Below are 23356 nucleotides of genomic sequence, written 5' to 3' on the forward strand. Positions count from 1 at the left end.
CATACATAAAGTCAACCATTTCTTTACATTCTGTTAATTTTACAAAGTTTTAAACTCTTTAGAAAGTAAAAGTTCTTCATGAAAACACTGAAGTCCTGCATTTAAAACCCAGGTCACTGCTGTCCTCCAGCTACACTCTGAAGACGGTTTGTCTGTGGATGGATGGATAAAGTGCTCACCCTTTGTGGTCGTTTCTTCTCGGCTCGCTGGTTCTGGTGGTAGATTCGGCTAAATTTGACAGGGACCGGCGTGCCACTTAGAGAGCAGATGGAGCTGAAGATCTTCCCCATAATGGTCTTTGGTACCATGTCGCCATATCTGAGAGAGCAGAGAGCCAGAGGTCAGCCTGGCTGTGATATATGTGCTGATATAACATGGAGAAAAAAGAGCAGACAGAACAGTCTGCGATTCATGTTCTTTAGTGAATCGTCCACACAGAGCTACAAAGTTTAGTTCGAGTGTGTTTCACTATCAAACATGTTACTTTATACCACACACACTAATGTTGGAGCATTTCTCATGTGGACCCACTTTATAAACAAGTTCGAATCCTTTGGTTCTGACTCTGGGTGGCGTGGTGGTGCAGCGGTAAGCACTGTCCCTTCACAGTAAGAAGGTCCTGGTTTGAATCCAACGGTTGGTTGGTTTTTGTCTCAAGTCTCTGTTGGTTCTCTCCAGCAAGCATTTATCATTTCTAGGCTGGACTACTGAAATTTGTTATTATCAGGATGTCCAAGTTAATCCAAAATACTGCAGCAAGAGTACTGACAGGTACTAGAAAAAGAGCATTCCTGTACAGAGGAACTATGATTAGTTAAACAACCAAGCAAAGACTAAAAACAAACAACAGGTGAGCTCATCACCTCCAGGTGTGTGAAACTGAAGGGAGGGAGCCAAGGATACGTCCTGCATGTGAAAGACAAGGCCAGGTTAATTCACACACACAAAACTCATTCACATGAGTGATAAGAATATACAGGATGATTGTATTGGAGGCTGAAAGATATTTCCTATCTTACCACTAGTGCCTAGCTGTAACCACCTCTTGTATAGGGCCTTTTTCTTTCCCTTTTCCTGTATTCACCACCCCGAGTAACATGCTGGTCTGCCAAGTGACACCACTGAGTCATATGAATCATCTGTGTAAATCTCATGTGCTTGCTAGAGATTGATACTAAAATCAAACAATGAAAGGAGTCACTCATGTTGAGGAAACTAAATGTAATTCTAATAATTATAGGAAAATTATAGAAAATGGTTTTATTGGCTAAAGAAATGTAATCAAATGGCCAGTGAAAGTGAACATGTGTGTAATGTGTGATAAACTGTTATCTACAGCAGTCTTGTTATTGGTAATAGCCACGGGGAGGCCACAAGCAAGTATACTCCTAGACACTGCTAAGCCCAGATAAACTGTGTTAAAAAAAATACATTAAGAAACAGATTATATCAGATTTATATTTCAAATATGACAAAAATGCTGATTTTACAGCAGCAAAATTATTGTATTTCTGCGGTTTAAACATTTAATAAGCTGTGGATAGTCAAATAAATTGAATCATCATAAATACATAAATACATTATTTTATATTTATTACTTAATTTTTTTTTATTCTTATTACTTTATATTTATAACACTCGGAATAAATAATAAGGGAAGGACACTGGATCAGCACCATGATGCAAACGTGCGACCGTAGTTTATACAGTATCTGGAGAAGGTATTAACATGTCACTGTACGTGCGCGGGCGTGTTTTAGGGCTAAGGGCCAAAGATCTACAGCTTCATCCGTGGGACGAAGCAGCTGCAAGTGTTGCGCTTCCTGGGTGTGTGCATCGGCATGGCTCAGATCATTGCCATGGTGCTCTCTCTCACACTCCTCTGTGTTTGTTTGTTTTATGTGTATAGATTTTTTTACATTTTGTTACATTCTTACCCTACAATGACAAGCCCTTTCTTTTGCCCTACTAATATTCTGGTTTCAGTTTATTTCCCACAGTTTATTTTAAATCTGTTGCCTTATGGTTCCAAGAGCTGTCACTGCATTTTATTATTATCTCATAACAATTGTTTAATCAGCTGACATTTCTCCTATGGACTTTCTAATGTCTGCAGGAGCAGAAGCAGCAGGAACCCCTCAACAGCAATTTTGTGGATTTTTTATGACATATATACCTACACTGGACATATACTCATATATACTATGTAATCATATATACTCATATATGCACATTTGTACTGGAGTGTTTTATACATTGGAATAACATGTTAAGCATTTAACATAGATGTTCAAATCACAAGACCCATATATTTAGGTCAAATATTATCTACAATTATATTAATAAAGTTTGTGCCACTTGTTGTATGAGCACATGCAGACCAATCCTGTTTGAAAATCTAGTAATCAGGATTAATAAGTAACCTTTGATCGTGTTATGGCCAACGGTGAACTTTGGGTTAATTCAACTTGGCACTGCTAAGTATGCACCTGGGACTCTCTCTCTGCACGTCTCCTATAGCCGATATGGTGAACAAATCTGGCCCTGCTGAGGATTCACCTGGGATTCTGTTTTCTCGCTTCAGTTACCCAAAGTCTAGAAAAACCTTTTCTTATTAAATATAGTAGCCTACTTCTGGCAACAAAAGCCAACAAAACTGTCATGAAGGTTAACCTTTAACTGCAGTTTTGCAGACTTTTGGACCCACTTTGGCAATACAACTGTCAAAGGGACCCAACTGAAAATGATGGATGACAAGGTGTTCGAATAGAGCTTGGAAAGTTATGGCATAGTGCCAGAGAGTTTTGTAACACAAATGTTGGAGATTAAAAAAGGAACAAAGTGCAAGTAGGATTGGCAACAGATTGGAGAAAAGTATTGACAAACATATTATATTGATAACTGAGATAATATTGACATTTGTAGAGTTGAGAAAATACTTATTAGTAGAAAATTAAAAGTAAAAAGCAAGGAATGTAAAGTTACCCAGCAGCTGGAGGAGGGGTTGATATGCCCCAACTAGCTTTTTTTCCTCTCTGTCCATTTTGTGTGTTTCCGCTGGCTCTACACCCCAGAGTTCACTTCACTTTGCTTGCTATGTGTGTCTTGCTGTATTTGTACTGTTTTTGCTGTTCATATGACACTGTTAAATGAACTTTTCAAGATTATGTTTTTGAGTGATTTGATTTTAATTGCATCTGAAAAGCGGAACCTCCACAGCATTGGTGGGATAAGGTTATCATACTGGCTTAAGAATTTGCGACTCGACACAATATTGTACCCCATCAGGTAAAGGTAAAATTCAAGAAGCCTTTGGCCAGGCAGCAGACAAATACAGCATGGTTCTCTTTACTGGTGGGGATCAACTTGAGGACACGTCTATAGAGGATTTCTTGGGGGAAAACTTAGACCTGCAGGAACTCGTGGCCAGATGTAATGGCCAGTACCACGTCTTCAATAACAAGAAGAAGGACCAAGCTGAGGTCACCGAGCTGCTCATGAAGATCGGAAGTATAATTCAGAAGAACGGAGGAAGCCATTATACCAATGAGATGTTCCAAGAGGCTGAGAGAGAAATCGAGGAGGAGAAACAACGAGTCCTGAAAGAGAAAGAGGAGCAAATACGCAGAGAAAGAGACGAACTGGAGAAGAAAATCCAGGAAAAGTATGAGAAGGAGATGAAGAAAATCACTGAACAATTCCACAATGAGATAGAGAGATCAAACATGATGAGAAGATTAGAGGAACAGCGTCAAAGAGAAGCTGCAGAGAGCCAACGAAGACTATTGGAAGACCAACTACAAAAGGCCAGACGGAGACCTGAACAGTCTCCTAAAGGACGGAGACGATGTTTAACAATGTGATTTATGCAGTGAAAGCCACTCTGTGGTCTTAGTGGAGGAAATAGTGTCAGTCAGTGTCATGACAACTAAATTCACACATTAGAAAACTCTAATCACTGTATTTGAGCCTCATGATATAAAATTAACACTTAACAGGTTCAGCTACTGAAAACTACATGGTTGTCTTTAAGCAGCATAACCACACTGCAAATATTCATACCTGTAGCAAAGTTTCCATTGACTTTTTATTTTTATTGAGGTGTTGGTTTGAAAAACACAAATAAACATAAAAAAAGAAAAGTTCAGTTTCACTTTGTTTAAGTATTTGATTTAACTGTTTCTGGTTTGACTTAGGCACTAAAACACCTGTCAGGTCATCACAGACCCATTTTACACCTATGTTCATTAAGGAATTTGAATAAGCTCATAACAGAGAGCTGCACAACCAACATGCATGTATGAAGCCAAATTAGACAGGCAACATCCTCTACATTTTCAACTGATAATTAGCAACACGTAATCCAGTGGTGTCCAACTCCAGTCCTCAGGGGCCGTTGTCCGGCAGGTTTTAGATATCACCCAGAGTCAAAACACACCTGAATCAAATGATTAGTTAATTGCCAGGTCTCTGGAGAACTTCAAGAGAAGTTGAGGTAATTTAGCCACTTAAATGAGTTGTGTTAGTTCAAGGACACCTCTAAAACCTGCAGGACACCTGGAGGACAGAATAAGTGATTTGAGCTTAATAAAAATAAAATAAAATAAAAGCTAGAAGTGCCACTGTTGGAGTCAAATTGTTAAATGTTGTCATTGTGTTACTTAAATTTATAAGTCTTAGTTCAAGCAGCATGATCAAAGACATTCCTTTGTCTCCAGCCAGTTTGTTGGTGGGGGAGGCTGAAGCGTTTTATTAGGGACATCCTATCTGAAAGTTCTGTTTTCTTGTGTAGTGAGCTTCTGTTACGGTTTGGAGCAGGACTCAAGCGCAGGACTCCGGTTCTGATGTTCACAAGAAGGGTTTATTTACAAGTCACCAGGTGTATATACAAGAACGTGCGGGGGGGGGGGGGGGGGGGTTATATACAGCTGAGTGTGGGGAGAAGGGGTCTCCAGGGAAGTCCAAGGGAAAGCACGCGTTCTTCAGAATATCCACTCACACGATCACAGGCTCACACTCCGACACTGCCACACGGGAATCACACGGGGAAAAATCCAGGAAGCTCTGTAGACAGGGAGACAGGGTTAAGAAAGACGCACAGAGGAAAACACTCTTAACTAAACTTGCTGTAGCTTGACTTCACTAACGCGTGGTAGACAACGATCCAGCGACGAACAGCAGTCACCTCCTCGCTTAAATGCTGCTCACGGTGTGTTCACACCGAACGCGATGGACGCGAATAGAGCGTCAGGTTTACATGTAAAGTCAATGGAAAGGCGCGATGACGCGCGATTGCGGGTCCCGCGAAAATTCGGAAGCAGATTTGCGTTGCGAAAACGCCAAAACGCGTGAAACGCGCGTCAGTGTAGTGCGTCTGGCGCGTTTGACGCGCGAATAAAACCACGCGCGTGAGTTTTTGTGTTGCACTTTGTGCATACGCGCGTTTCGCGTCTACCGCTCGAGTTGGAAAAATCTGAACTCCAGCGTCAAATCGCGCCGCGACAACCAATCAGGAGCCTGGTGATGTGGCTGTTACCTAGGTCAAAGGGGCAGATCCAGCCAAAGCCTTTCATACTTCAATGGAGGGGAAGGCTAATCAATGCGGTAGCAAACAACTCGGAGCTGTACAACACCAGCTGCTTTCAGTACCGAGACAGGAATAAAAAGGACCGAGCTTGGAGGAAGATATGTGAAGAGATCGGGCAACCTGGTAAGTTCATTCATTTCTCTTTTGAAAGTTTTCACTGACCCGGGGAAGCCGCACAAAAGCTAGCAAGCCACCGCTATTTTCCCACTGACGTACAAATACCGTTCTGCTTTTATGCATGTTATCATTTAGGAATATATTTTATTGTTTATTAATAAACAGCACACAGTGGTCCCGCTGTTCATCCGTCACTGCTTTGCTTTTTCGCTGATTTTTTATTGCACAGTACAGCATTGCATTCTGCAGCCTGATTGACAAATCTCCTGCGCTTGCCAAATTTATCACGTTTGGTTTTGATAACCATCGCGTCCAATAGAAAAAACAGCACAAAAACACCCATAACTATGAGCCTCATTCGGAAATAGACACCTGCACTGTGAGGGAAAAAGGCGCACGAAAGTGGCGGGCAGATGAAGACAAAATGCGGCATAATAATACTTTTACGTTTTGCAATCTACAAAGGTTTGCACTTTGAGAATCAATTGTGAGAACTGTGACCAGGGGCTAGTTATTCTGAGAACCCCTGCAATAAATGAGGGACCACTGTCTACTCTACGATTATTATATCGAACCTGTTAACATTTAATACTGTATTGATAGAACCAACTGATTCTGCAGCAGAGCATCCCCAGTCCCTGAGCTCCTGCTGCTGCACCCACAGATATGTACAGCAAGCACTGATACCTTTTTAGTCGGTGGGATTCCCTTGTGATCACCTTTACTAAATATCTACAACCAATCTGATTATATCCTGTTATTGTTTTTTTTTTTTTCAATGTTGAAATTAAAATCTAGTAGCAGCCTTCTCATTTCTTTGTGTTTTGTGCTGTTTTACAGGCCCACAGAGGAGGACGGCTCCGAGGCAGATGAGGGACGGGTCCCAGGACGGTCCATCGGCGGTGGAGCTGGCCATCCTGGAGTCCCTGAAGAGGCCACACCAGTCTCCAATGGAGCATTTCCTCCTCAGCCTTGTTCCTGCTCTGGAGAGCAGCTGGTCCTTTTTATTCCTGTCTCTCTGTAAATTCTTATATTTTATATATTTATGTTTAATGTTTTTCTGTTTGAGACTTTTAATATTATTTCAAATAAATGTTTATAATGACTAATGTCTCAGTTCTACTACACAGCAAATGTTGGCACACAACTTGACACATGTAGAATTTATTTCATATTATACTAATGACAAAATATACTAATACAGTGGGATGCAGAAGTTTGGGCAACCTTGTTAATAGACATTATTTTCCTGTATAAATTGTTGGTTGTTACAATAAAAAATGTCAGTTAAATATCATACAGGAGACACACACAGTGATATTTGAGAAGTGAAAAGAAGTTTACTGGATTTACAGAAAGTGTGCAATAATTGTTTAAACAAAATCAAGCAGGTGCATCAATTTGGGCACCACAAAAAAGAAATGAAATGAATATTTAGTGTATATCAATGTGTGTGTCTCCTATATGATATATGGGGTGCCTTTGTCTGGATGTGCTTCCCATCCAGAGCTGCACAGCACAGAGGAAAGTTCCAGCGCTCCTGGAATCCCTCTGTGATGGAGCGCCAGTCTCCAGGTGAAGGCACAGCCATGAAGTCGTCCACTAGACAGTCCCAGATGGACGTCGCTGCCTGGGGGGTGATCTGGCTCACCGTGGACACACCGACTCTGAAACTGAACGCGATGGTCCTGAAGGAGTCCCCGGTGACAAGGAACCTGGACAAAATTGTTCAAAATCAGTATTATGTGTACTGCAGTTACAAAATACATTATTCAAATTCCAAAATACTTTTGTGATGTCAGATATAAATCACAAAACATGAATCTTACATAAAACCTTTTGTAATTATAAGGATAATTACAAAATGTATATTAGATAATATCTAAAACAGTTGTGTTTTGTTTTAACTTTAACATATCATAATTTGATTGGTAGCAACTTTCACAACTACAGTGAGCCAATCACTCATAATTCCTAAACATGTCAATCAGGTAGGAATGAAGTGAGACATTAATAGAAATAAAGAGTTGTATGTTGACATGTAGCCCTTTCCTTGCTTAAATCATTAATATTTTTGAAAAATTAATCTGTGATAAGACAGCTTATCAAGATAGAACCATGTAACTAGAGATGAACCAAACTGTTCACAGTTTTATCTAACTCTGTTTTAATAAAGGCTGTGACCCCTGTTATAGTCTGACAGCTGCAGGGATTATATACAAATATTCAACTATCCCAGAATTAAACCAGGTCTAAATAAAAAGGAATGAGTATCACTACAAAGGTTAACTCAGTGGTCCTAATGCTACAGTTTGATATCAGCAAACACCGAGCGCATACATTGATAGGACACCACAGCCATGCTATCATTCAAACACTGATAACAGCATAAATCGAATTAAATCGGGACTTGATGAGAGCTTCTGAGTATCACTAGAAATATTATAAAGAGTCGTCTCTGTACCACAGTTTGCTTTCAGTAAACACCGACAGCATTCACTGTTAGCATAGCACATCCATGTTAGCAGTGTATAACTGGATGGATTAGCATATTAGCACAGATATCAATAAAGGACTACCGTATTAAATAGTTTTACTAACCTCAGGCAGACGGACAGGCGCTCTGCAGGTGGGATTGAGCGTCTGTAGTTGGTGTCTAGGCGGGCAATGCTGGGACCGACGAGGGAAAGCAGGTCCTCAAACTGGCCGACGGTGATAGCGCTGGAATCGGCCGTCATCCAGGCGCAGCTCCTGGAGCAAGTGGTGAAACTCACCAAACTGCTCATGCCTCTGGAGGACCTGATGGACCCAGGTACGGCGAGGACGTCTTTTACGCTGCTGCTCTGCTCTCCACAGTACATAGAGAAGGGAGACTCTCTCTTCAAGCGCTAGCTCGACAGCTGCCATCTTGCAAAGATGGAAACTCCCACATTTCCGGTTCACGCGCGTCACGCGCGTGATGGATTTTTCTTGGACACGTGTTGAGACGCGAATGTACACGCGTCAAATTAGGGGCGTTTGGGGCGTTTTATTCGCGTCCATCGCGTTCGGTGTGAACACACCGTTAATGAGACCCAGGTGTCTCATCTCCCGAGGGCGTGGGCCGAGGGCGTGAACCCACAGTGAGTTCCGCCCCGGCGAGAGAGAAGAGGAAGAGAGGGAGAGAAACAGAGAGGGCTGATCAGCGTGCAGCTGATCCGCCTGGCCGTGACAGCTTCCTGCTTTTATGATCCGTTTGTGGGCAGGAGGTCACACAAACGCACCCCCAAACACACACACGTGCTTACACGTGCTTACACGTGCACACACATACACACATAGTGCCTTGTCTTTTGTAACCATAGGGGGGGTTTAAAATGGGAGGTGCTTGTGTGTACTGTAACTGTTTTCAATAAAAAGGCGGCAAGCGGAGGTCTGAGTCGGGGTCATTTTGCGGTAGGATTCAGAGTGCTTTCTGAGACAGTGACCGGGGCCTCCCTTGTAAATAGATCGAGTAAAATAGATCGATAAAATAGATCGATCGCTCTGTGTGTTTGTTTGTTACAGATTTAGATTTTTTTGTTACATTCTTACCCTACAATGACAACCCCTTTCTGTTGCCCTACTAATATTCTGGTTTCAGAATACTTTAACAATTCTGTTTTGCAGTGTTGGTCAGTAAGTGACTGGCTGCTCCCGTATGGGATTAGAACGATGCCACCTTATCCATAGTCCAGCCAATAATGCCATTCACATTCGTATATAAGCAGCTAATCAACGTTGCTGACAGGCTATGACAGCATCCTTATGTGCCGACACCGGTGTTTTAGCTAGCAAAGGGGCGTGGCTGATGTGGAGAGAAGCCACGTTAATGACAATGTGGACAACCTTTGGAGATGTGAGCAGGACAGATGGAACAATTGGCGGGAAAAGTGTGGACTTTATACCAGTTTTTAAATTGTGTTGATAGGCCACGAAAACCAGAGTTATGATAAAAATATTTGCAATGTTTGGTTTTCTTCCTGAGCACTATCCTTGTTTATATTTACTGCGAAGAAATGGTAAAAACGGCGTTTTATAAGGAAAACGCTCGAAAGCCCTCTCCGCCTGTGAGGAAAGATGAAACCAAAAGAACCCACCCTTTCCTATTGGTGGAAAAATGTACCATGTCGACCAATCAAAAATTGATATGGCAACATGGCATTTAGTTGTTTAGGGAGGGGGGAAGTTTTAGGAGTGACGGCAGTGTTTTGAGATATGAGAGATTTGCAACGTTTAGCGCAAATCTTGTGTTAGTGTGTAGTGTAGTCAATAGTTTTGTTGTGTGTGTCAGAACAATGAGGCGACTACTGAATGTTACAGGTGTTACAGGAGTGATACACCTCCTGTTGTCAGGCCTGCAGGTATCAGGCTGTTCTCCTTTATCTCATAGTGGACAGAAATTATTTTTTGGAGTGGCACAAATAATTTCAAATTTGATGCAGAACAGCTGATTGTTCTGTAAATAGTTTGAAACGTTTATTTTAAAAAATGCCTTGGCTGCATTTTTAGGTAAACAGCTGCAAAAAACTTTGTTTGCATAACTCAGTTACTTTTTTGAAGAAGTAACTATATAATTATTGCCCAACATTGGTCATTATTTACTGTATTTCGCAGACAGAGAGTTACAGGACTCTCTCCCAGACCACAGACTCATAATACAAGTCAGAGCTTTATAAAAAAAAAAAAAAAAGAAAGTTGTGTTTTCAAAATTGGAGTTCAAGTTATTTTTACTTCCAATAGTGTTAACATACTACACAGGTCATGAACAAGATTTCTTTTACATTTTCATTGTAAGTGGGCTAAAGCAGTTAATTAAAAGTAGTGTAACATAAATGTAAACGCTGTAATTTGATTATTTTAATAAACCATGTAACTTGGATGGATTCGATGCTGGCGTGACCACAGTGCACACGTCTGATGTTGCTCACAGTGCTTCAAGGGACCGCTCAGGGAGTTTGTGTGTTCGCTCAGACACATGAAAAATTAGAGGGAACATTGCTTGTGTATAATATAAAAGAAGATTGATTTTATTCATCAGTAAGATACATAACAAATATTTTCTTTCAATGTTAGCAGCCAAGATAGAGACAGTGTTTGTTATTGCCATTATTGTGTCAACACTACTCTGATTCGTATAATCCAATTGCTACTAGGCCAACATCAGTTATCCTAATCAAAAATACATTCACTGTATTAAAACTGTCATATTAATGTTACTAATGTTTTGTTTGTTTGTTTTTATCTATGTGCAACATGATTTTTAGTCTTATTTCTATCACAATATGTAGGAAGTTGGGTAAAATTCTCAAAGGTCATAAAAGGTAAGAAAAAAGGGAAACACCAAAAACAAAAAATATAGAAATAAAACGTTAATCTGTAGAAGGATAAATCATGGAACATTTTTCATTTTAGGACATCAAATAAAAATGCTTTAAAAATAATTCAACTATTAAATAATAATTAAAAGTGTGATTTTTGGCTAAGTTACACATAACGTTAGATTCTGAGAAATTTCCCCTGATAGATTTTCTTGGTATTATTTACCTTCCGTACTTTCAGAAACCTTTTACATATTTCAGTACAAATAAGACCCAAACTCAAACTAAATATTTTAAAAACTTCATCAGCTGATTAATATTAATAATGATTAATATTGCCAAATACAAGAGCACATCAACATGTTTGATTATTAAATGTAAATGTTACTTACCAGGTCAAATCTGTTACTTTAATTCCAAATATTTTAAATTAAAGTAATAGTTAAAGCTTTTTCATTGGCCAATAATAACAAATAATGACTTTTATTAATTTTTTATTTGTATCTCACATAAATAAATAAATAATAAATATTTAAATTCTATTGTTGGCAGTAATTGGATACCATTTTAATTCATGAAACACCAGTTTGAAGCGTCTTCACCTGGTTACATGAACGAGTGTCTGAAATATTTTCTTACTACCATTTTTACTGTCTGTTATGATTATTCCTTCTCCTCTCTCATATTAGCACCATCGTTGGTTTCCCATAGCAACTGGCCTGTTGGTCTTCTCAGCACAGTGGTTGTCATGGTGATATGCTGCGCAAGCAACCCCCATCAGCATTGGACCAATAACCACAGATGGACGACATCATTTCCTTTTATAGAGCCAACATGTTGAAGGCCTGGGAGACAGAGATAGCGGGCTGACAGTGAGGACGGTCGATGGGAAACACCGAGGCTGCAGGACGCTGTAAACAACAACAAACAGCAAACACTGAACCAGCCCTGCCCTGTGTGAGCTCAGGCCCCCATCCCACCAGAAGGGGCGATTCATTGGCCAATTTGAGTCACTGACTGATTAAAAGGGACCAGAAGAAGGGGGTTAGGGTGTCAATGAATGAATGGGAAAGGGAAAGTTCGTCTTCATGATGCCTGATCATCTCTCAACATAAGGATCAGTGAATAGGCCTATCTATCTCTACCAGCAACTGTAACAGCCAATATATGAAAATGACAAAAGTAAAGAAGAGGTCAGAGCAACACCTTCCAGTCATGTTATGACAGCTAATGTTGCATTGTTTGTCCACCAGAGGGAACTCTGCAACTTACCTGTTGGCAACATTTTTGGAACAAACAGGCAGAACGTGAACAAATTTAAAAAATGAGTGCTTACTTTTTAAATATCTGTCTTAAAAAATAGGTCAAGCTCTAGTTGCTCATTTAAAATGTTTTAGTGATCTTTAAAAACGTCTCACTTTCAGGCACTAAAGATGAATCTGTGAGACATGGATAACGATGGGGGTTTGGATTCAAATAAAAGTGTTGCAACTTCTTGGGACAGACATGAAAAATACTGAAATACATCAGCTTGTATCCATGAACATGAACTAATAAATGATACTTATATGATGTTTTTGTAGTGCAACCCAGTTGCAAACTCTGGAGCTGTGATGGACAGATTGTTAGCCAGCGCCCTCGCTCATCCACACTGCTTTAAACCCCTACAAAACAAAACTTTTGGCTTTATTAGGACAAGAGTGAAAGACTCACACCCAAGGTAGCCGAGGGACGTCATACTTTGGATTATTTTATTTATATCATTTTAATCATAAAATTGTTTTTGTTAATGTCTATATTTTTGTCTCTCTTCCTTGAAGCCTGGGTCCTCTAACAGCCGTTCCTAGGACTGCACTCTTCTGGACAGAGATCTCCAGTGTTGTTTATGGGATCTGAGATTATACAGTCCATATCAAAAGTTGTGGACCATTTGAAAAATGGCGCAAAAAAAATCATATTTTGCATGTTTGGATCTTAACAAGGTTCCAAGTAGAGCTTCAACATGCAACAAATGAGAGGAAGACAAGACATATTTATTTGAGCATGCAATTTATTGAAAACAACACTTAAACTGAAATAGGCTGTTTTACAGCTGATCAAAAGTTTAGGACCACGTGCCTTTAAAAGGCCAAATCTGTGCAAAAATATGGATTCATTGTCATTTTCTGTCAGGTGCTCACACTGTCATCACCTTCTGATGGCAAAGGCAAAAAAACTTCCCTTTTTGAACGTTGTTGGGTTGTTGAACTGCATAAGCAGGGTTTCTTGCTGCACACCATCACTGCTGAGGTCGGACGCAGTAAGACAATCATTTGGAATTTCCTAAATGATCCTGTGGGTTATGGAACAAAAACATCAAGTGGAAAACCCCCCAAAATTTTTCAAGCACTGAGCCGGAGGAGCCAATTGGTGACAAGACACTGGACAATCCTCGATCCAAATTAAGGCCGTTACTGGTATAGACTGCAGCCCCATTAGGGTTAGGGTTTTTGCTTTTATTTTTTTGTTTTAGTCTTAAACGTTTGATCAGCTGTAAAAAAAAAAAAAAAAAAAAAGCCTGTTTCAGTTCAAATGTTGTTTTTAATAAATTGCATGTTCAAAAAAATGTTTTGTCTCACTCCCGTTTCTTCTTGTTGCATGTTGAAGCTCTACTTGGAACCAGTCTGCACTTCTGTTAAATTCATGTATTTTTTAAATTTATTATCAATTCAGTTTTTTATATAATTGGCATAAACAGTCTTCTGTACAGCAGTCTTCAGCTGAGGCTCATCATTCCCTCATGTAGCCTCGGTCCGCCCCTGCTGACAGAGAAGAAAACATCCACCCTCCTCTTCCTCAGCTGCAGCTTCATCCTCCAGCTGCCGTGATGTCTGCTGGCTGCTCGGACCTCCTCCTCCTGTGAATCAGACACCATCATGAAGCGTCTCTCCATCCTCTGAGCGCGTATCTGCCTCACCTGCGGACTCCGGGACACTTGATCACCTGCAGGTTTTGTCGGCCTCGTCCATCCTTCATCATCCTCCTCTTCATCAGCAGACATGTTGTTTAGGCAGGATCCGTGACGCCGCGCTGACTGCTGATGGATGGAAGGAGCCGGAGGAGCGGCTAGAATGACGTAAGATGGAGGCTTTTGTTTCCTTATCTTGGTTTTTAATCCGTATTTATTCAGAACATGGCCTGAGCCTGAGCTCGTTATTCAGAGGACATGACGTGCTGCACGCGGCGGACAGCTGCAGCAGGTGTGCCTGCTCGGTGTTTTTCCATGAGCGGTCAGGCTGGACTCTCAGCTGCTCAGCTCATCAAACTGTGCTGGTGTGAGCGGTGAGCAGGTAGACATGATGGGCTTCAGGCCGGAATCAGTCACAGCGGGGTTTACAGCACCATCATCAGCCTCCTCTGAGACACATTCGTATTTTAATGGAGGAGGTAATCATTTCAGTTAGAGAGCCTTCATCGAACTGTCCACAAACATTTGGCCATGTACAGCAGATCGGCATCTGCACAGATCTGTTTTAATCAGGACTTTGATGTAAAAACAAAACAAAAAACCCCCCAAACAAAACAAAAACAAACAAAACATAGCTGCTCATTTATTTCCATGCATCGATTAATCGATCACTTCTTTTTTGACTCTAATGTTCAGGGCAAACAGACACCTAACCGGCTGATTATCAGTTATTGGATAAAAACGTTACTGATTTTTTTTTTTAAATTACATTATGTATGAAAAGCAAATAAAGTAAATTAAATCTGGAGTTTTGTAATTCTCTAATAAACTCATGTAAATCAACATATCAGATTTTAGTTGCTGAACATTTTGAACAAATCTGAGAAAGTTTCTGGCAGTGTGAGAGCATGATGATGAACATTTGTAATTTTATGACATTATAACAATAATTAATTAGTCATTCAGTAAAAAGTGCTTTGTGTTCATTATTAATTATTAGTATCCTGGTTATGGATGAAGTAAACTGTTCGCTTTGAGTCCTTTGTGTTTATATCAGAGTGGAATTAATCCAGATCAATAATTTAAATGTACATTTACATTTACACTTTTTGTTTTCAAATGTCTGCATGTGTTGTTTATAATATGAAAGATTTACAGCAGGGTTAAATTACAGCTGGAGACTTATTTAAGTAATTATTAAAGGTAACCTTATTCTGTTCATTTCCAGTTTCATACTCTTATTCCTGGACTCTTCTAGAGTAGCTTTGCATGATTGATAAGAGATAAGATAAGATAAGATAGAACTTTATTAATCCCTCGGGTGGGTTCCTCTGGGAAATTCGATTTCCAAAAAAAGCACAGCAACGACCGAAGTTACAGTTACAGAATTGTTATATATATATAAATATACACACACACACACACACACACACACACACACACACACACACACACACACACACACACACACACACACACACATATATATAAATACAGAAACAAATATAAATAAAATATACAAAGGGGATAAATAGAATAAATAGGAATAAAAAATAAAAATACAAGTGAATTGCACATTTCAAGTATTGAGTCTATTGCACTGTTGACTATTTACAAAAGTATTGCACAAGGTATTGTACAGTGAGGTGAAGAGGCACTACAGCTTAGTTGTTCCCCCCTCCTTTGTCCTCCTGTTTCCCCTCCCTCTCCCCTCCAGAGAGGAGTTAAACAGTTTGATGGCGTGTGGGACAAAGGAGTTTTTAAGTCTGTTAGTTCTTGTCTTGGGGAGAAGCAACCTGTCACTGAACAGACTCTTCTGGTTGTTAATGGCCGTGTGCAGAGGATGCCTGGCATTGTCCATAATGTCCAGCAGTTTCTTTAATGTCCTTTTCTCTGCTACTGTCACCAGAGTGTCCAGCTTCATGCCGACCACAGAGCTAGCCCTCCTGATCAGTTTCTCCAGCCTGGATGAGTCCTTCTTTGCTGTGCTGCTCCCCCAGCACACCACAGCATAGAAAAGTACTCCAGCAACCACCGACTGGTAAAACATCCTCAGGAGCTTCCTGCAGATGTTAAAAGACCTCAGCCTCCTGAGGAAGTACAGTCGGCTTTGGGCTTTTTTATACAGGTGCTCTGTGTTGCATGACCAGTCCAGTTTATTGTCCACCCACAGCCCGAGGTACTTGTACTTGTTGACCACCTCCACCTCCTCCCCCTCTATCTGAACCGGCAGTGGACCTTCTCTGGACCTCCCGAAGTCCACAACCAGTTCCTTAGTCTTTGAGGTGTTGAGTTGCAGGTGGTTTGTGTGACTCCATGCGACAAAGTTCCTCACCAGACTTCTGTACTCCTCTTCCTGATCATCCCAGATACACCCCATGATGGCCGTGTCATCTGCAAACTTCTGAATGTGGCATAATTCAGAGTTGTAGCAGAAGTCAGAGGTGTACAGGGTGAAGAGAAGAGGGGACAGCACAGTTCCCTGTGGTGCTCCTGTGCTGCTGACCACAGTGTCAGACGTGATGTCCTTCAGCCTGACGTACTGTGGCCTGTCGGTGAGGTAGTCGGAGATCCAAGCCACCAGGCAGGGGTCCACCTCCATCCTGTTCAGTTTTTCCTGAAGCATACAGGGCCGGATGGTATTAAAGGCACTGGAAAAGTCAAGAAACAGGATCCTGACCGTGCCTTTTCCCCCATCCAGGTGTGAGTGGGCTCTGTGTAGGAGGTACAGGATGGCATCCTCCACTCCGACACCCGCCTTGTATGCAAACTGTAGTGGGTCCTGGGGCATGTTGTACCTGTGGTCGGAGGAGGTTGAGGAAGAGCCGCTCTAGAGTCTTCATAAGATGTGACGTCAGTGCCACCGGTCGGAAGTCATTCAGCTCATTGGGCCGGTTCTTTTTGGGGACCGGGACGATGCAGAATGTCTTCCAGAGGGCGGGCACTCTCCCCAGTCGCAGACTGAGGTTGAAGACTCGTTGTAGCGGCTCCCCAAGTTCAGCAGCACACGCCTTTAGCATCCTAGGACACACCTTGTCTGGGCCTGCTGCCTTTCTGGGGCGAAGCTTCCTCAGTTGCCTCCTGACCTGATCCACTGTGACACTGGGAGATGTTTGGGAGGAGGGGAGGGGGGGAGATGTCTTGCTGCTGAGAGAGGGATTGGAGGAGGGGGGTGTCATGGTGTCAGGAAGGGGGGGAAGCGAGGGAGGCAGGAGAGTGGGGAGAGGACTCTGTAGTGAAGGTGAGGGTGAGGGTGGGGGGGGTTGTGGGCTGGTCAAACCTGTTGAAGAAGTTGTTGAGTTCGTTTGCCTTCTCCACAGTCCCCCCCCACTGTGCTTTTCTTGGTGTTGTGGCCTGTGATGGTTTTCACACCATTCCAGACCTCCCTCATATTGTTCCTCTCCAACTTCTGCTCCACCTTCCTCCTGTAGGTGTCCTTTGCTTCCCTCAGGCAGCGTTTCACCTCCCGCTGTGCTGCTTTCATCTCCTCCTTCACTTTGCTCCTGAAAGCCTTCTTCTTCATGTTGAGGACAGTTTTGACTTCCTGTGTTACCCACGGTTTGTTATTAGGATAACACCGTACCGTCTTAGCAGGGGCGACTGTGTCCACACAAAAGTTGAGGTAGTCTGTAAGACAGTGTGTCGCCCGCTCTATGTCCTCACCATGTGGGCTCAGGAGCACATCCCAGTCTGTGGTGTCATAGCAGTCTCTCAGAGCATCCTCCTTTTCTGGGGTCCATCTCCGGATGGAGCTTGTTGTGACAGGCTGCCTTTGGACGAGGGGTGTGTATTGTGGCTGTAGGTAAACCAGGTTGTGGTCTGACTTCCCTAGTGGGGGGAGGGGGGTGGCTCTGTATGCATCTCTCACATTAGCATACAGTAGGTCAATTGTCCTGTTGCTCCTTGTGGAACAATTCACAAACTGGTGAAAAGCAGCCAGAGTAGAGTCCAGTGTGGCATGGTTAAAGTCTCCAGATATAATAATGAAAGCCTCGGGGTTTTGTGTCTGAAGTCTTGCTGTGACTGTGTGTATTTTCTCACAGATTGAGAGTTAAAAATAATATCTTTAGGAATATTTAGTGTGTGATGGTTAATAAGGAAAAGCACAGGTCTGCATTAATTATCAGTTACACCTTATACTAAATCATTTGGGGCGTGAAATGTCAGAAAGCTAAACACACCAAAAACCTAAATAATTCAGAGTGATTTATGTTTACTCTCTTTTGGTGACGCTTTAGTTTAAACTGCGTTGTCCTGCTTCCCTCGTTTACCTACCCACCATCAGTCAAGATGGATGTGGTTGCTAAGGTTAAATCCAGAAGAGTAAACACAACGGCAGCCATAAACAGAATCTCCTCTGAGAGCTTCTTCACATCCTTAAAGAGCGACCTCAGAGGAGAGCCGGCTCTCTATGGAGGATTAATCAAATCAGCTGCAGCACTGACTGGGAATTAAGTTCTGAGGTGGAGATGAGGACGGTGATGATGAATAGTTCCATGTGGTGGAGTTTGTCTTGTACCTGAGAGGAAAACATGCAGCTGTGTTTCCATAAAACAGTCCTGAGCACTGCTGCCTCTGACATTTCCTGGATTTTAAGAAAACATAAACAGCTTCCTCACTTTTTTAATATCTGGAGATTCTACATTTCCCCAGACGTGACTTCTGAAGTAGAACTACGGCTTCATTAACGCTCCTGTCCATGATTTCAAGTCCCAAGTAGAATTCCTACTGAGCAAAGATCACCCTCTGTAAATGTTTTAATTAGAACTCAGAGATGAGCATGGCTGTGACATGAACAAACCATAATCACTTACTGTGTATGCTACCGTTGTATATAGTGTATTATCTTACGTATCTTTTTATTTGTTTGTATTTTATTTGTATTTTTTGTATTTTCCTTCTGACCTAAGTTGAGGTAACGCAAAAATTTCCTCGTTGTGGGATCAATAGTCTTATCTTATCTTATCTTATCTTATCTTATCTTATCTTATCTTATCTTATTTAAACTCACCAGTATGACTCTCAGCTAACTTACTTACTGCTAACTATCTGATATCCAAACAACAAACCAAACTTTCAAACTTCCTACCAACTTACCAACCGACCATATCCTTCACTCTTTATCTCAATGCCAATCTACAAACAAGCTTCTGGAGCTGTGTATCAATGACGCTAATTCTGACTAACCCTGCAATCTATTTAAGCTCCCTGTGCAACATCAACAAACTCTTATTAATGACTTCTTTGGCCTTTAACTGAACTACATTCAGAGTTTGAATGCAATGAAACTGCTAGTGTAGCTAAATTAAAGCTAGCTGGCTATCCACCCCTGCATCCTGGTAGTGCTCCAGAAAACAGTAATAAACATTTCATTGGTGAAGTAATTTGGTACTGAGATTGTATTTTACTAGCAATAATATTACAAGGTTATTTTGTCACATTAGTTGATGATGCTAAGTTAGCAACCCAACTGTGGCATTTGGGTAGTACGGCTGACCTTATCTATTCAGGACACATCGATAGCTAGTAATCTATCAACATTAGCATGCAAGTTAGCATTAACTAATATTAGGCACAGTCGATTTTGATTTTCAAATCTAAACGAAGAATGACTAGCCTGTCACTAATTTTCACCTGATGTTGGCTACAACATTGAGACAGGTGGGCCTCATGAGATAAAGCAGTTTCTATCTTTTGTTAGCACACCTGCCAACATACCACTCAGCCAACTATTAATCAATCAATTTTCCTAAGCACTTGACTTGCCAATCTAATAACCTATGGTGCTTTCACAAACCAGCTATTCTACCCAATGACCTCATCTACCTACCAGAATACCAATCTACGTACCTGTCAACTAACTTGACTATCTGTTCACACACCAACGACCCATTCTCCTAACTACCTACCTTTGTATCTATCAAAAAATTTGCCATTAACCTACGTATCTCGCCAATAAAACAAATCTCATTACTTCTTGAGCCTCACACCTTTCTGAAAGATGACCAGCAGTAGTCTATCTAACCACCAAACAACCAACAAACCTTTTTATTTTGCATGTCTGAACTATTTATTGTTGAGTAATAACTTGGTGTAGGGATTGTGAGGAGCTGTCGATTGTATCTGGTAATCAGGAGTATTGTTGGGATAAATAAACAGTTTATGTTGAAAAATATTTCCCAAACATTAATTTGGTTGTGGTTTTTCTAATGCCAAATGTCTGTGTCTCCACAGCTGCTCTCTGACCCAGCAGTACAGCAATGGTGTATGCCCAGACATCAAACACAGTCGGTGTCAATCCCTCCATCTACTTGCCATCGTTCATGTATCAGATGTCATTTAACTACTCCAAGAGAGAAAACTCAACTGTCCTGGCAACCTTACCCACAACTCCCCTCTGCAGCCTCGAGGGCACGTCCACCGGCCAGTTGAATACTACCTCTGTCCCTGATGAGCTGACTTCAGGTGAGGTTGCCGTCCTAGGCTTGGTATTTGGGGTTCTATGGCTGGTCTCCATCTTGGGAAATGCCCTCGTATGCCTGGTCATCCACCGAAGCCGACGGACTCAGTCCACAACCAACTATTTTGTGGTGTCTATGGCCTGCGCGGACCTGCTCATGAGCCTCGGTTGTGCCCCATTCGTCCTCTTGCAGGTTGCCTCTGGACGTTGGCCAATGAGCACAGCAGCTTGCAAGGCTGTGCGCTATCTACAGCACCTTTGTCCAGGTGTGCAGGTCTACGTCCTGCTTTCGATCTCAATAGACCGCTTCTACACAATCGTCTATCCCCTCAGCTTCAAAGTGTCCAGAGAAAAGGCAAAGAAGATGATTCTGGCTTCGTGGTTATTTGATGCAGCCTTCGTCTCCCCCTGCCTCTTCTTCTATGGATCTACATCTACAGACAGTCATTGTGACTTTTTCCTTCCTGAGAGCTGGGGCAGCATAGTCTACGCAGCAGTTCACCTTCTCATTGGTTTTCTGGTCCCTGCTGGATTGATCATATCATTCTACCAGAGGGTGGTCAGGTACATCTGGAGGATCAGTGCTGATGGCCACACTGTGCGGCGGACAATGAACATTGTCCCGCGGACTAAAGTCAAGACCATCAAAATGTTCCTTATGCTTAATTCTGTTTTCTTCCTCACCTGGACACCCTTCTATCTTGCCCAACTGTGGCATCCGAGGGAGTCTGATGGGCCCAGCAGGCAGGGACTGCTTTTCTTCACAGCCATCTCCTGGATCTCCTTCAGCTCCACAGCATCCAAACCCACCCTGTATTCTGTCTACAATGCAAACTTCAGACGTGGCATGCGGGAGACATTCTGCATGTCATCCATGAAATGCTACCGCAGTAATGCCTACACCATCACCGCAAGCTCCCGCATGGCCAAAAAGAATTATGTTGGGGTGGTGGACATCCCAGTGCAAGCAAAGATGGTGACTAAAGACTCGGTCTACGATACATTTGACCGAGAAGCTAAAGAAAAGAAGGTAGCTTGGCCCACTAATGCGAACCCTCCAAATACCTTTGTGTGAATGAGCTTGGACAGCTTTAAAACTGAACTCACAAACATAAACTTGTCTAACATAGCAGTGCCAGTGGTGGCAGGTGAATTAGCTGGAGGCTAACATGCTAGCACTGTATTTAAGTAAAACGTTTACCGAATGTGTTCAGATTGTATAAAGGGCTTTTTGTGATGTGAGAAACCCTATAGCAGCCATATTGGTGATTTTTATACTTCAGATTTCAATCAGAATTTGTTTTCGTGCTGTGTTTTGATGGATCATTCTCCATGGATAAATTCCATTTTGTGTTTTGATGTCAACTTGTTAGCTAGCTAACTTTCTGTGTGGTCATCGATCATAAAAGTCTTGTAACTGCATCTGGTTTGCTACAGTAATGTACGTGGTAGATGCTAATGTTAGTAAAGGCTAAAATGTTAACACTGACATTATCTGCTTTGTCACAATGACTGAGTAACGGTGAGCTGGTTATATACCAAAGCCCAGGATCCAAGCTTGTTCAAATAAACTGGGCTGAATCATTGGAATACAATCAGGATCAATTATGACTTTAACAACCATGTCAGCAAGACCCATTCAGGTTCAAACTTAGCTGAGTGGTCATAGCTAAACATGACAACATGCAGACACTGTTTGATTCGGTTCACTTTCAGAATGGTGCTTAGTTCTTAAAAAGCATCAAGGCAGAACTCGTTTGGTGTGGATCGGTAGCTTAAATCTTAAAGTGCGATTGCAGAGGGACTTGAGTCCTGTAATTTCTGATTGAGATGGGTTCCTCAACATCATCCTCAGCACTGCTGTGTGGAAACGCTCGACAGGGATAGAACCTGAATGAATATTTGTCCTCCTTCCAGTGTGCTGAAATATCCAGACTTGAGATCAAATGGATGTTTGTAGCTGTGATCAGTTCTCATGAAGTTTGATCAGTGTGATTAAAGATGATTTGTTATATGAAGGAAATTTATGAGTTTTTGTGGGAATATCCAGGAAAATGTTCCAGAAGACAAAAGACAGAGAAACAGAAGCAAGCTTTTAGAGAGTGAAATTTAATGAAGTCAGTAAAGTCATTGCTGCACATTCACCTCTTTCTGTTTTTAAGGCATTAGTACATCTGAGACTTGTGCACGCTAAAGTGTGGATATCTGAAGTCTGCATATACATTACAGATCAGGGGTGAGCTGCAACATTGCTGCAAGGTTACGAGCATTAGTTGGTCCTAACATTAGGTCAGTGCACCACATAATCCACTGCGTCATCGTGTATTTGACTAAAGCTCAAAAACACTGAGAAACTCTAGGATTTGGTTGGATCTCTTTCAGCAGCAGTGACCTGCATTGATCTACAGGTGTCGCTCACCTGTGTTACAGCAGCAGCTTGATAGAGGTGCTCTTGTTTGCTTATGGTCAGATAATCAAGTCCATTGATTAACTGATATGGATGCAGTAACAACGCACTGAGGTTTTCACACAGTGCCTCTGCAGACTGCTCAGTGTGTAATAAATGATGACACAATGGGAAACATCACATGCTTCTCTTAGTCTCAGGTTATGTTTACCTGATTCTGTGACTTGCTGAGCCTCACCTGAGTTTTTATTGTAGACCTTGTTTTTCATAGAAGGTAAATGTGTGTACCAACTTGCACTTTAAATGTTCCACAGTCCCTGCAGAATGAACACGGTGGCTCCGTCCGTGCAGTTGCTGCACTAACATCAGTGCAATCAGATCCCATAGTCTTGAGACTGTGTTTCATCCAAAGTCCCTCTCTTCCTTCCTGCAGACAGTCACAGCACTTCCTGTGAGTCTGCATTAATCTGTACATTGTTTACGGGACACTCATTACCTG

The 23356-nt window shown here is 41.7% G+C and overlaps 3 protein-coding genes and 1 long non-coding RNA gene across 4 annotated transcripts; 3 read left to right on the forward strand and 1 right to left on the reverse strand.

Moving 5' to 3' along the window:
• Positions 1-306: 306 nt before the first annotated feature.
• On the forward strand, positions 307-3863 carry LOC309693089 (GTPase IMAP family member 4-like; the record flags this gene model as incomplete). The annotated part of the gene is made up of 2 exons (XM_082512066.1): positions 307-340; positions 3289-3863. 2 exons carry the CDS (start codon positions 307-309, stop codon positions 3861-3863), a joined length of 609 nt encoding a protein of 202 aa, XP_082368192.1.
• A 1517-nt stretch (positions 3864-5380) lies between these two features.
• Positions 5381-6809, forward strand: LOC309691899. Its single transcript, XR_014272150.1, has 2 exons — positions 5381-5710; positions 6545-6809. It is a non-coding gene; the product is annotated as an uncharacterized lncRNA (long non-coding RNA).
• A 43-nt stretch (positions 6810-6852) lies between these two features.
• LOC309691898 (uncharacterized protein) lies at positions 6853-8637 on the reverse strand. The gene is made up of 2 exons (XM_082509918.1): positions 8306-8637; positions 6853-7419 (listed from the first exon to the last, which is right to left on the reverse strand). The coding sequence occupies exons 1-2, from the start codon at positions 8563-8565 to the stop codon at positions 7149-7151; spliced, it is 531 nt and encodes a 176-aa protein (XP_082366044.1). The 5' UTR covers positions 8566-8637; the 3' UTR covers positions 6853-7148.
• A 5436-nt stretch (positions 8638-14073) lies between these two features.
• On the forward strand, positions 14074-22464 carry gpr19 (G protein-coupled receptor 19). Its single transcript, XM_082511579.1, has 2 exons — positions 14074-14158; positions 20225-22464. The coding sequence occupies exon 2, from the start codon at positions 20251-20253 to the stop codon at positions 21523-21525; it is 1275 nt and encodes a 424-aa protein (XP_082367705.1). The 5' UTR covers positions 14074-14158; positions 20225-20250; the 3' UTR covers positions 21526-22464.
• The last annotated feature ends 892 nt before the right edge of the window (positions 22465-23356 follow it).

The sequence above is a fragment of the Aulonocara stuartgranti genome (assembly GCF_965226115.1).
Source record: "Aulonocara stuartgranti genome assembly, chromosome: 17".
Taxonomy (NCBI): Eukaryota; Metazoa; Chordata; class Actinopteri; order Cichliformes; family Cichlidae; genus Aulonocara; species Aulonocara stuartgranti.

Bases quoted from the DNA above. Each gene is read 5' to 3' on its own strand.
- gpr19 (XM_082511579.1), top strand. From the start codon at position 20,251: ATGGTGTATGCCCAGACATCAAACACAGTCGGTGTCAATCCCTCCATC.
- LOC309691898 (XM_082509918.1), bottom strand. From the start codon at position 8,565: ATGTACTGTGGAGAGCAGAGCAGCAGCGTAAAAGACGTCCTCGCCGTA. The intron at 7,420-8,305 runs GTTAGTAAAACT...AATTTTGTCCAG, and splicing joins CGCCTGTCCGTCTGCCTGAG to GTTCCTTGTCACCGGGGACT.